Source organism: Amphiura filiformis, chromosome 11 (genome assembly GCF_039555335.1).
Source record: "Amphiura filiformis chromosome 11, Afil_fr2py, whole genome shotgun sequence".
NCBI classification, from domain to species: domain Eukaryota; kingdom Metazoa; phylum Echinodermata; class Ophiuroidea; order Amphilepidida; family Amphiuridae; genus Amphiura; species Amphiura filiformis.
The window spans coordinates 35,523,274-35,535,646 of record NC_092638.1 but is presented as its reverse complement, the minus strand read 5'-3'; the positions used below and the strand labels follow the sequence as shown (position 1 = coordinate 35,535,646).

The window sequence follows — 12,373 nt, the reverse complement described above, 5'->3', positions numbered from 1 at the left end:
AATTGGCAAATATATCCAGACATGTAATGATAATATAAGATTATTAATTTAAGGAATTGGATAGCAACGTTTGCACGGTATTTTTGTGGGACCTGAGAGCACACCAATTTTATAAAATTTATTTTGAGGACTGTTAAATGTCAAAATATCAATTTTAATAATTTGCCATCAAAATTTGCACATTCCAATAAGGGCATTCCTCGTATTCAGAATGCAACTTGATGTGTCTGACGTTGCTATCCGATCTATTAACTATCTTCCTATATATCCAACGCAAATTTGGTTTACATAGAAAATAATATTACATTATTGATGATGATATAAAATTGTCAACACTCTTCTAATGTATTCCCCCAAAGATTTGGTTCACATAGAATTGGAGGTACTAAAGTTACATAATATGAAAAACAAAGATACATAATATGAAAAACTATCTTTAGATTTTCTTTCACTTACAAACAACGACATAAAATCGAGCACACTTCCTGTAAAGCAATACGTGTGTTATCAACCTGTTTCAAGTATTCAATAGTGTAATAGAGTGACTTTATTTCTATGCACCCAATTTCAATCTTGCCCTATACAATTTCACACGCACGGTATTTGTGGCACTGGGAAAGCCTTAGAGCGGTAATTGCAAGTAAGATGAAACATTAATTATTTATTAGACTTGTGCGGTTGTATAACATCACCTTTAATACTGAATGACTAAAACAGTCTTGCTATTTATACAGTATGAATTGCTGTTTACGAGACGATGAAATGAAGATATATGTGACCGTACACCACGAATGAGCCGTAAATGTCCTCAATTGTATTCTGAGTTACAGTGTAAAATGGGCATGAAGGTCGTATTCATAGGTACCTCAATTTGGTGCTACGTGTACCTCATTTAATGAGATACACGTAGCACCAAATTGAAATACCTATGAATATGACCTTCATGCCCATTTTACACTGTAACTCAGAATACAATTGAGGACATTTACGGCTCATTCGTGGTGTACGGTCACATATTATAGTTTTGTTTTCATTGAGAAGTTCTTTCAGCTAATCAAAGCACTTTTGTTAAAAACTTTTGTGAAACAGACTTTTGGCTTCTCAAATAGAAAAACGTTTTCTGTAAAATGCACTAACAAAGTGGATTGGTGCTTTATTCATTGTCTCATTAAAAACAAAATAACAAAGGAAATCATGTTGTTTTGTTCAATCAGACTTTTTTCAGTTTGTTAAAGTGTAAAACTGCGGTTTTCCGTGAGAACATTTGTTTAGAAACATCCGAAGCTTAGGAGTTTCCTAGACGCTTCATGACCATGTCTTCAGTCTTGGTACGAAAGGCCACTGCTTGAAGTTCAAGTATAACATTTCTCATTATGTCCGATATATAAAACCCGTAGCGAATGTAAAACGCGTGAACTTATTAGTTCAACAGTATACAGAATAATGTTCTTACATTGATTAAGCATATAGGATATCATGAATAATAATGGTTGATTACATTTTAATGTCAAGTTTATTAGAATGATCATACATTTACATGATCTTGGGGACCTCTTCTTGCACACATGTTGGTCGATTCTCTTTACAAGCCTGACATGACATAATCCTACCCCTAATCCAAACCTGAATCTCACCAACAACCCGAAACCTAGGTAGAGTATACAGGTGTGATTATATTACTTCATCTGCATCAATTTTGCATTACTTGCAATGTGCCATATATTATCTGTATTCTCGTATGTAAGAAAGGATTAATGTCATGTCATGTCAAATTCCACATGGGAGATTGATATTCGGTATTTGTTAATGCATATTTAGAGGTTATTTAGAGAGCCACAAAACACGATATAAATAAAAATGAAAAATTATGATAGATATTCTTCATCCCTATAGCCCATGTATGCATTATACACAGGATAGCAACTATATTCAAGTTAAATGAAAATGTACACACACGCAGTAAACACAATGTTGAAAGCAAAGTGCGTTTTCCAGACCCCGGATATCCATTAACCCTGCATCGAGTAAGGCGATTCGTATTCACTGTTCATAGGAAAATATATAACTAAAATAAACAATTATATTGTCAAGGTCATGTAAATGTACTTAATATATTGTTACCAACATGTCAAAGACTGCATTTGAAGAAGACATTTCTATGAATAAAATGATACAACCGTTTCAAAGATTTATAAATCTAACATGTGACATGTATTATGTATATATTTTCAAACATAGATGAACACGACTCCAAACTTTCAGCAGGAGGAAAGTTTCTTATCCACAGATTTTAATGTTATTTAAAATATGGCTGAGAAATCCATTATGTTAAAACTGAATGTATGTATTTATATTTTGATATTTATTGCAGTATCTTTCAAATGGGAGCTCAAAGAAGAATGGATAGACAAAAAAGGTGAAGAGGCGCCTGAAACGAAAGGAACTACAATACCAGATAAAGGTAAAATGTTGAACGCTTTTCAAGTTTTCAAACATAATAGAATCAGTAAGCTAGCCACTCGAAACATTAAAGTCTGCAGTGAATATATTGACACAATGTTCTCCACGTTTTTCATTTTGATTCTCCGTTTCTTAAATATTTTACAGATTTTGACCCGCCTAGATGTAAGAGTCTCAGAGAATTGTCAAAGGGCGATGACCCACCAAAAGATGTGACGTCAGCAGTAATTGGTAAGAATTACAGAAAGCCACGACATGTGCTTTATGTTTGTATGTTCACATCACGCTTAATGATGTTTATATAAAATGTTATTCTTGGTGGTACCGTTATAATAATTTATTCTATGTGCAATTCGGAATGAAATTTTAATGATCTTGACACGTTTGCCAACGCATTGAAGCATCTAATACTTAAAACCCAGACGACAATAAATATGATGAATTACGGTGTCATTTTCAGATTTAAGTATCACACTAAAATAAGGCGGGAAAATATTCAGGCGCTACCTATAATTTCTTTGAAAAAGAATGAATATCGTACCTTATATGTAATATAATTTGAGAAAAATAATGTAATCTTATATAATGTTTTATTACGTTTTTATTTACATCTTTGTGCACTATTAAAAAGCACATATGAAGACAATATTTTACTCTCAAGCAATTTGGTCGATTCGCATCACGATGCGCCTCCAGCGGTTGCTGAGGAGAGGCCAAAACACGCAATGCCTCATGGGAAAATATCGACATCAAAATCTCGCGTATAAATACAACCCAGGAAAACATGTTATTGTGTGTTTAAAAGGGCATCTATCCACAGCATCATCCCCCACTTTTCTCATAAAAAGTTTTATACCACTGGAAACCTCTGGTTACATAATGCTTACGTACAAAATATTTCGTGCAGATAAATTCATTTAGCAAAAATATCGTGAAATTTGTCAACCCATTGTGTATGGAGCAGTGAAATACATAATCATGCATAACTCGAAACCGCAAAATCGGAATCAACTGAAATTTCGGAATAAGTTTTTTTCGTGGATATCTACTGAAAATGTCATCAAAAGAGGATGTTAGGATCACGAAATACTTCTTTAAATGTCAATATAATGCAGTGGCAACGCTACGGGGGCATTTTCCCCAAATATTTGTCTTGCCCCCCCCAGTTTGCCCTCTCCCACACTTTTGAGGCAAAAAAACACACCAAAATTACGTAAATTTCCACTTTTTGCGGCAATTTTGCGGATTTCCTGAAATTCACGTTGCCCCAATGCCCCCCCCCCGATATTCCTGGTACCGCCACTGATAGAATGATGTTACACGCGAATGAACACTTAAACAGCAATTAACAATTATAGTAGATCTATGTATTGATCACACAGAATCCTTCGTGGAACTGCTATCACCATTATCATTATCCCACTCGCGTGAAAATCCAGCGGTGGTTAGAACGGCGATGTCGACCCTGGAGGGCAAAAATTGGACTGGCAAGAGCAACCGCTGGCGGCGCACCGTATTTTGAATCGCAAGACTTTGGACACTTCATGGCGACATTAATTTTAATCTTTTACTTATTATTTGAGATCCGTCTCCATAGGTTACATGGACATGCACCATTGGGCTATTCCAGTTGATATGCATACACTCCTTATGGAAGACACGACCTTAATCTTCTACAAAGGGGGTGTAGATTTTAAATGGAGTCATCCATCCTCGTAACTCCATTTGAAATTAGCTCATTATTATCTATGAATTAAAATACACATACCGGCATAAAGTTTTTCCCAGCCAACGACGTAATACTCAACTTTTTTGTTTTCTCTGTCATTTTGCTTTACACCACAGTTCATGTATCCCGAGTGCTACCTTTACCAATAGTGAGTTTCTTCCTGATGGGTATAGCGGCATCGCTTAGTACTATCGGTCTCTTTTATCCTTCCAAACGATGCTTTATATTCTTTTGTGGAGCAGTTAGTATCATAGCAGGTAAGTTTGTACACAGAATAACAACATCTTTAAAAATTAATAAACCAAAATATCGTTCTCGTTTTTTCCGTTGATTAGACATGAAGAAAAGCACAGGCGATATTTAAAAGAATTTGCAATAATCATTCAGTGTTTACATAATGTGAAAGCCACATCTCTTACCTTTCATTTGCAAAATACCAGGCTCATTTGATAAAATAGTTTTAAAGATATTATCTCGAATGTAAAAATGTTGCAATTTGTGTGACAACGTGCGTCAATCCGTGGATATTTTTTATGTTTTTTATCTAAATGCAAACGGTTATAATGAACCGTATAGCACATTTTCTGAGAATATCAGGAATGTCATTCACATTTTGATTGGTTTGTTAGTTCTTGAGTTCTTGAGCCACAGACGGACTCTCGTAATGATCCAAAGGCTCTCCATTGAGTGCTGCATTGTGCGTGTACAATCATCTCTTACGGTGTTGTTACGTCCGAGATCAGATCAAAACTTATTTTTATCAAAAGCTCTGGTTCGTTGCAAGTGATAAGTAAAAGTTGTAGTTCTCATACGGTTGTTTGATGAAATGTAACACTGCGTTATTTTTAAGTCAAGTTGAACAATGATGGCGCTATTCATATTAAATCTTGTTTGCATATTTACAAGGGGTAGACACTTGTATAATGGCATTAGAACATCAGAAAAAATACTAACAAATGGCACGAAATCATGAAAATCATAAATGTAAGGAATAAGTCATATTAGTTGGTTAATTTAGATTTAAAACATATATGAATAGCGCCCTCAATTTTCACACAAATGTAGAGTTTAGAGAATAAAAATAACCACAAAAAAGAAAGCAGACAAATGAATAATTTGACATAGAAACGAAAAATCTATCTTAAAAATAGCTTTAAAATATCTTTGTATTAGCGTGATAGCTGTTGGTATTGTTCAGGTCTAGAATTAAACATTATATAATGTGTTTTGTTAGAAAAACTAATAAATGACCACGTCAAATAACCGTGTTCACATAATGCAGATGATTATTAAAAATAACATTTTCGCGCTTTTTATGGGACACCCTGTATATCTGTCAAATTTTCTTTCGTTACACGTGCACATGGTGGATTTATAAAGTATTGAATGGCTTTGAGTATGATACAGGAATATATTGCACGAGATATACAATTATTGCACAAGTCGAAGACGAGTGCAATATTTTTATCGAGTGCGACATATTCTTGTTTCACATGAAAATAAGCTCTTTGTTATTATTAATTATTATTATTATTATTATTATTATTATTATTATTATTATTATTATTATTATTATTATTATTATTATTATTAGTTAAATGAGTTAAATTTGAATTAACTTAGTGCGAATATGATGCCGATCAACGAAATGATATGCGCGCGCAAATCATCTGCGCATACAATATCCATATATTGTACTACTCAGAAAGCTGATATAAATAATAATATCTCATCCTATCTTGGTATATATCAGGTATTATGACAAAATTTGATAAAGTATATGAGCATATAATGATATAAATATAAAGTATAATAATCAAAGGAATCTTTACGAGATTTATCATTCATAAGTAGTCCCTGTCCCCCATGGCACTTACAAAATGAAGATTATAAGATGGGATTGATATTAAGATGTAACGCGGAGGACAATAAGCACAGTAAATGCCTTTATATTTCAATGTAGATCAAATGTGTTGTACACAACGGCAAAACCACTGCGTCGTCAAAGGCTCAATGTGTTGAGAGATATGATAAGTGGCCTGGATCATACTTAACCCTGAAGAAAAAAAGCAAAAATCATGAATTAAGTATGTTTTAGCGTATATTTACTACTCAATGCCTACGGGCTAAAGTTGATCAAAAGGGTGTGTAAAATAGTATCGCGGTATTTCACGTTTGTCAATGTGCATGGGAAATGTTCTTAATAAAGCACCCATATCTGTTGCTTATATACCACTAATATGCCTGAACGATGCATGAAAATACGACGAGGAACTATTTGTTTGTGTGACATCTGAAAAGGTTCTTTAAAATCACTAAAATTGGCCAAGTTATATAGCCAAAAAAGTACATTCTGGGTTTTGATGCTTCGAAATAGTATATTTTCTCTCATTATATGACATGATATGTTACCGAAGTTCATCCGCACGGCATCGATTTTTAGTCAATATTCGTCCTACCTGCCATTTTAAGGTGTTTACGGTTCGGTGCGTGAAAAGTCTCAGGTCAACCTATGTTGAGTTGGCATTTTGCATCTAAATTATCTATTTTCCCCTGATATTTGGGAGCACGGTGGCCTAGCAAAACGGGCACTGACTCATAATCGGAAGGTTGCGGGTTCGAGCCCCGGCGACGCCATCGTGTTGTGCCCTTGAGTAAGGCACTTTATCTCGATTACTCCTCTCCACCCAGGTGTTTAAATGGGTACCGGCATTCTTAAATCCTGGGAAGGTAACAGACTCGCTGTAGAGGAGGTGTAGCGATCCCCCTATAGCAACATTACATGGAGGAGTCTGGCCCAATCGCCAATGAAAGAGAGATGGGCACTCCGATCACTGTTTATACAGGATCGTCTCCTTTACCTTTACCTTTGGTGAGGTTTAACTGTGAGAGTTCTGAATATGAGAAAATTCCGTCCGAAATTGGCCATTTTCCCATTGAAAACTTTGCAATAGGTAATTAGTGGTATTGGTGAATATTATGCATAATATGCTCAATGTGTTGTGTCAAAAAGCTGTCAATTTCGTTGCCTCCAAAGTTTATAAATTGACTACACAATCATGACAATAAGAAATGAAGGAAATTGAAAACCGAGAGGACAATAACAGGCAGCGGTATTACCATCGTTTAAAATGAAAAATCGCTGAATCAAAGTCACCCTTCAAACGTCAAATATGATAGAAGAATCCATTTTGTACTACCATCTTGATAATCCCAATGATGTATTTGAATGTACATATTGATTGGCTTGTCACTGAATCTGCTAAATAATTCACCAAACAATACGGATTTTGTATTACGGGCTCAATGTGCACGGATAAGAACCAAAAAGTGTAGAATGGTATTACGTTATTTTTATCCTGTCACGATGTACAAGAGGATGGGAAGAAACCATAAATATTATATGTACGTTGACGTATTTTACGTAAATCCTTTCTGTCATTCTCTGGTAAAGTTGATAAATACGCTTTCCAGGCCCAGATATAAGTGCGCTTTTAAATACCCTCGTCTCATGTCTATTGATAAATATAATACGGCAAATCTGCTTATCAATACCCAAAATGAGGTTCAAACTAAGGAACTCATTCCAAGCGTGGTATAAATTAACTACTTCTTATTCGTGAAACACAAGTTGTACAAAGGTTCAGTTTGGGTGATATCTTGATATAGCGTGACTGAAAAGAATAAAATACGCCTTGTCGGCCCAGGATAAAATAAAGTGTTCTTGTGTCCATTGATGTCAAATGAAAGATGGCGAACTTGCTTATTCTTAGGTTTTTCAACACACGTTGCACAAAGTCAGGGGCGTGGCCTGGAGGGAGACGGGGGCAAATTGCCACAACAGAAAATGTTCAGGGATAAAATGGGGATTACAAAAAGTAAAGTGTCATTATAATGACTAAAAATGGGACAAAATATTCAAATAGGACAATAAAATCCTGACTTTTATGGTCCTTATTATTCATCACCCTCTCCCATTGAACTTCCTAACATTAATATGTTGTTTCATCAGTAATGATACCGACAATCCATATTAACAACATTGGCTAAACTGAACGCTTTGCTTTTTCCATTTACCCAGGCAAAAATTTAGGCATGAGCCATGCCCATGAACATGCCAAAATGTCAAGAACATGCCCTATTTTCGCTAGCAACGGGCTTGAATTTTCGTGAGTTTGAGAATTTTTGATGGGTTGTTCATGCTCATACATGAAGATTCATGCCTTTTTTGTGTCTTGCGTTTGGTCAGGGCCTTGACATGTTCAGGGCATGTTCATGGGAAATCATGGGCATGAATCGCAGTCAATGTCAAATTCTCTCTATTTCCATGCCCATCAGTGGCATGGCTTGGGTCATCACATTGGGGGCACCGACCATGATTGGGGGCACTGGGTCTGATTGGGGGCATGAGCCGTTTTTCGGCAATTTTCCTATGGGATTTTTTAAATTTTCAGATCGATGGGGGGGGGGCACGTGCCCCGCGCCCATGTGACGCTATGCCACTGATGCCCATAAATTCCTTATTCATGGGTAACACATTTGCATGAATCGTGGTTAATGTCAAATTCTTTCTACTTCCATGCCCATGAATTCCTTATTCAAGGGCGTCAATTACATAATGGGTTCAATAATTCAACCCCTACTTTCATGCCCATCAATCCTTGATAGAGGATTTTATGGCACGTTTATACCACAGAAAAAGCAAAAGAATCGGAATGTCTTGCCATGTTCATTTGCATAGCAACCAGATATGTATGGGGCTACCATGTTAAATTTGCGTTGTTGATGGGATGCGATCTTGTAATGCATTAGCAATAAGGTTCAAAATATATAGTAAATAACAAGAAAAAAACATGTTTGAAAAACTTCTTTGCCCTCTTTTTTCGATTATTGAGCGCACTGACGAACAAATTTAGTGTCAAGAATTCGGCAAAAAATATTTTTTGAGCAATCAGGGTAATCGAGACATCGGTACAACCACAAAACCCTGGCGCACGGTTACTCTTCTGTTTGGTTCACGACAAACACAATGTTGAAATGAAAGTACGCTGTCCACACCCTGGATATCCATTAATGCTGGATTAAGTATGATGAATGATCGTGTTTACCAAAATGTCCAGGCCTTACATATCCTCTCAGGATGTATCAAGAAAGATTGGAAATTAAGGTTGAAATCTTGATATGTATAATCCATTGATGCTGGGTCTTACTAAATCTAAAAGATGATACAAAAATGTTCTGTATAAGTACATGTTTGGGTTATTGAGCATCAGTAGTGTTCAAATTTACAATAATTAAAACGTTAATTGAATTGCTTCCTAATTAAAGGTAAACATGGTAAAGGAGACAGTCCTGTATAAACAGTGATCGGAATGCCCATCTCTCTTTCATTGGCGATTGGGCCAGACTACTCCATGTAATGTTGCTATATCAGTAGACTTCGGTTGTATATATAAATGCGCTTTTATAAATGCGCACGTGACCAGATGGCCAGCGCCATATTGGCATTACATCACTGTCAATCACTGAAATGGCGACCATTGAAGGAGTGGCTACAGTTGTGACCTTGTTTCGTGGCTAGCACTGGCAAGGAACATTGGCTGGAGGTTCGATGCTATAAATTTGGATATCAAAGGATCATGATTATTGCACAGCACCCCCCATGTACAAACATAACTAATGTTTATTTATTTATTTATTTTTATTTATTTATTTATTTATTTATTTATTTATTTATTTATTTATTTATTTATTTATTTATTTATTTATTTATTTATTTATTTATTTATTTATGCGACGAAAAACGAAAACCCTGTTCTATTTTGAACAAATTGGGAAACAAATTTTTCCTGTACAAATGAATGCCGACCCCAAATTTCGGAAATTTCAGGACAATTTTTTTTTGTATTTTCTCAAATTGAAATTTATTTACAGATTTTTGTGATTTTTTTGGTTATTTAAAAAAATTTTTTAAAATACCAACCGACCGACCGACCCTACTTGAAAGGTCCGTTCGCCCATAGGACAGGGTTTCTCTCTTTCTCGCCTTACTTATAATTTTATAAATATTATTTGTCCCCCCACCTCCCCAAAACCAAACCCCCCTTTTACACTCATAAATTAATTGTTTTTTGCTAACTTTTCCCTTCCGTGTAAAGTAAAACTTTATAAGCCGGTTGAATCAAACTGAGCAAAATTGACGTATACAATTACAATATACCATGACAATAATGTGTATGACGATATCTAACTTACTAGCTGAATAAACCTCAAACCATGCATCACATACGTGATTGTACGTCACATTGTCATATAACGTATGAGCGTGATGTATTCGCCACTTGCACGGTTCCGCCATTATGCACTATGTGCGGGAGAGCCTCGAACTGGCAGCATACATGAATGGGAATTGAACCAGTCATATAACATTCTGTGTAAGGTTACGTAATTCTTCCTTTCATGTATGCTGCCAGTTCGAGGCTCTCCCGCATATAGTGCATAATGGCGGAACCGTGCAAGTGGCGAATAGTATACGAGTCTTCCTCAACATCTTCCAGCCGGGATGATTAGATCATGTACAGTCATCTACGTGTTTATACTCTAAATTGTACGCCAAAGGGTGACAAAGGGTGTACAGATTACCGATTTAGCATGGGGGATACAAAAAGGTGCTTAAAAACACATTTTGAATTAGTTTTTTGTCCATTTGCGAGCGAATGAGTAAATTAGAATTGAGGAGGTCGGGCGGGGACATCTAGCCTATTTATTAGTTTGAGAGGGTCATTATACCGAAAAGGGCTAAAGTTATAGTTTCCTCAATTTACGTTATAATTAGAGTTAAAATTAGGGTCAGAGTTATGTTCATTGGCGGCGCTACGGGGGGGTACTTGTCTTGACTCCCAAATAAATAAATCCATGACCCCTTCCTTCCGAAGAAAATGACAGCCCCTAAGTTCCCTACGTGCAAACATTATCAAATAACATCATCGGCAGCTACCCAGTTCTGACCTTAATGCCAGTAAGAATCACATTTCGTCATCAATATGGCCAATTGCCACGCCCATTTAGCACGGAAATAATGAAATATAACTTTTTAAATCAGCTATATCTAGCTTTTCCGTCATAATTTTTTTTTTCCAAAATGGAAAATCCAAATAAAGAGTTTATGTTTCGGGTCAAATTATTTTGCCCTTTGCAATCAATGCCACTATTTTGCAAAACCAATTTTCCTTGTAACCTGTCATTTTCGCCTATACTTTTGCGTGTGGAATTTGTGCACATCCGGGTACCTTACATCGTTGAACACGGTATGGCGACTTGTAGATGTCACGTGCGCATTTATAAATGCGCATTTATATATATACCCGAAGTCCACTGTATATAGACGAATCCAACGAGCCAAGTCATGGTCAGGATTTGGTCGGCCATCTTTGGGTTCCCGCAACACCAAAAAGCCGCTTAAAAATCGATGTTAGATTCTTTTGTGTTGTAAACTGGATCATTCTTTTGTCTACGTGTAACACGGGTGATAGAATGCAGTTTAAAATACCCTCCAAGGCCGCATTATTTCACATTTTAGGTGAGATTGAGCCGACGGGGACCCAACTTTGGCAGCCATTAAGGTATAGGAATGCGTGAAATTGGATTCGTCTATAGGGGGATCGCTATACCTCCTCCACAGCGAGTCTGTTACCTTCCCAGCATTTAAGAATGCCAGTACCCATTTATACACCTGGGTGGAGAGGAGTAATCGAGATAAAGTGCCTTACTCAAGGGCACAACACGATGGCGTCGCCAGGGCTCGAACCCGCTTCCTAACAAAATTGTAATTTTTACTATTGTTTTATCGAATTTATATTGACTTTTCACCTTAATTGCTTGGACTTGGTCAATTCACATTTTCTCAACATAACAGTCTGATATGCTGTTATGTTTTCGATTTCATGAAATATTACTAAAATAATATCAGATATTACGACAACATTTCTTTAAACATGTTAAAGTGACACGCATTCAAGTATAAAGTGTAATATCTAAAGGAATCTTCAAGAGTTTTATAATTATTAAGTATTTCCTGTGCGCCATGGACACGATAGGATTACACATCTTACAAAATGACGATATAGGGTGGGATTGATATCAAGGTGTAAGCGGTGGGACAATAAGCCCAGGTAATGCTTTTAT

The 12,373-nt window shown here is 36.1% G+C and overlaps 1 protein-coding gene across 1 annotated transcript in view; it reads left to right on the top strand.

The window, feature by feature from the left end:
* The window catches only part of LOC140164780 (voltage-dependent calcium channel gamma-7 subunit-like), a 56,906-nt gene that overhangs the window by 29,682 nt on the left and 14,851 nt on the right, over positions 1-12,373 (top strand). Inside the window, exons 2-4 of the mRNA XM_072188148.1 lie at positions 2,372-2,461; positions 2,608-2,691; positions 4,306-4,446. Coding sequence (XP_072044249.1) covers positions 2,372-2,461; positions 2,608-2,691; positions 4,306-4,446 — 315 coding nt within the window. The remainder of the gene's footprint in view (positions 1-2,371; positions 2,462-2,607; positions 2,692-4,305; positions 4,447-12,373) is intronic.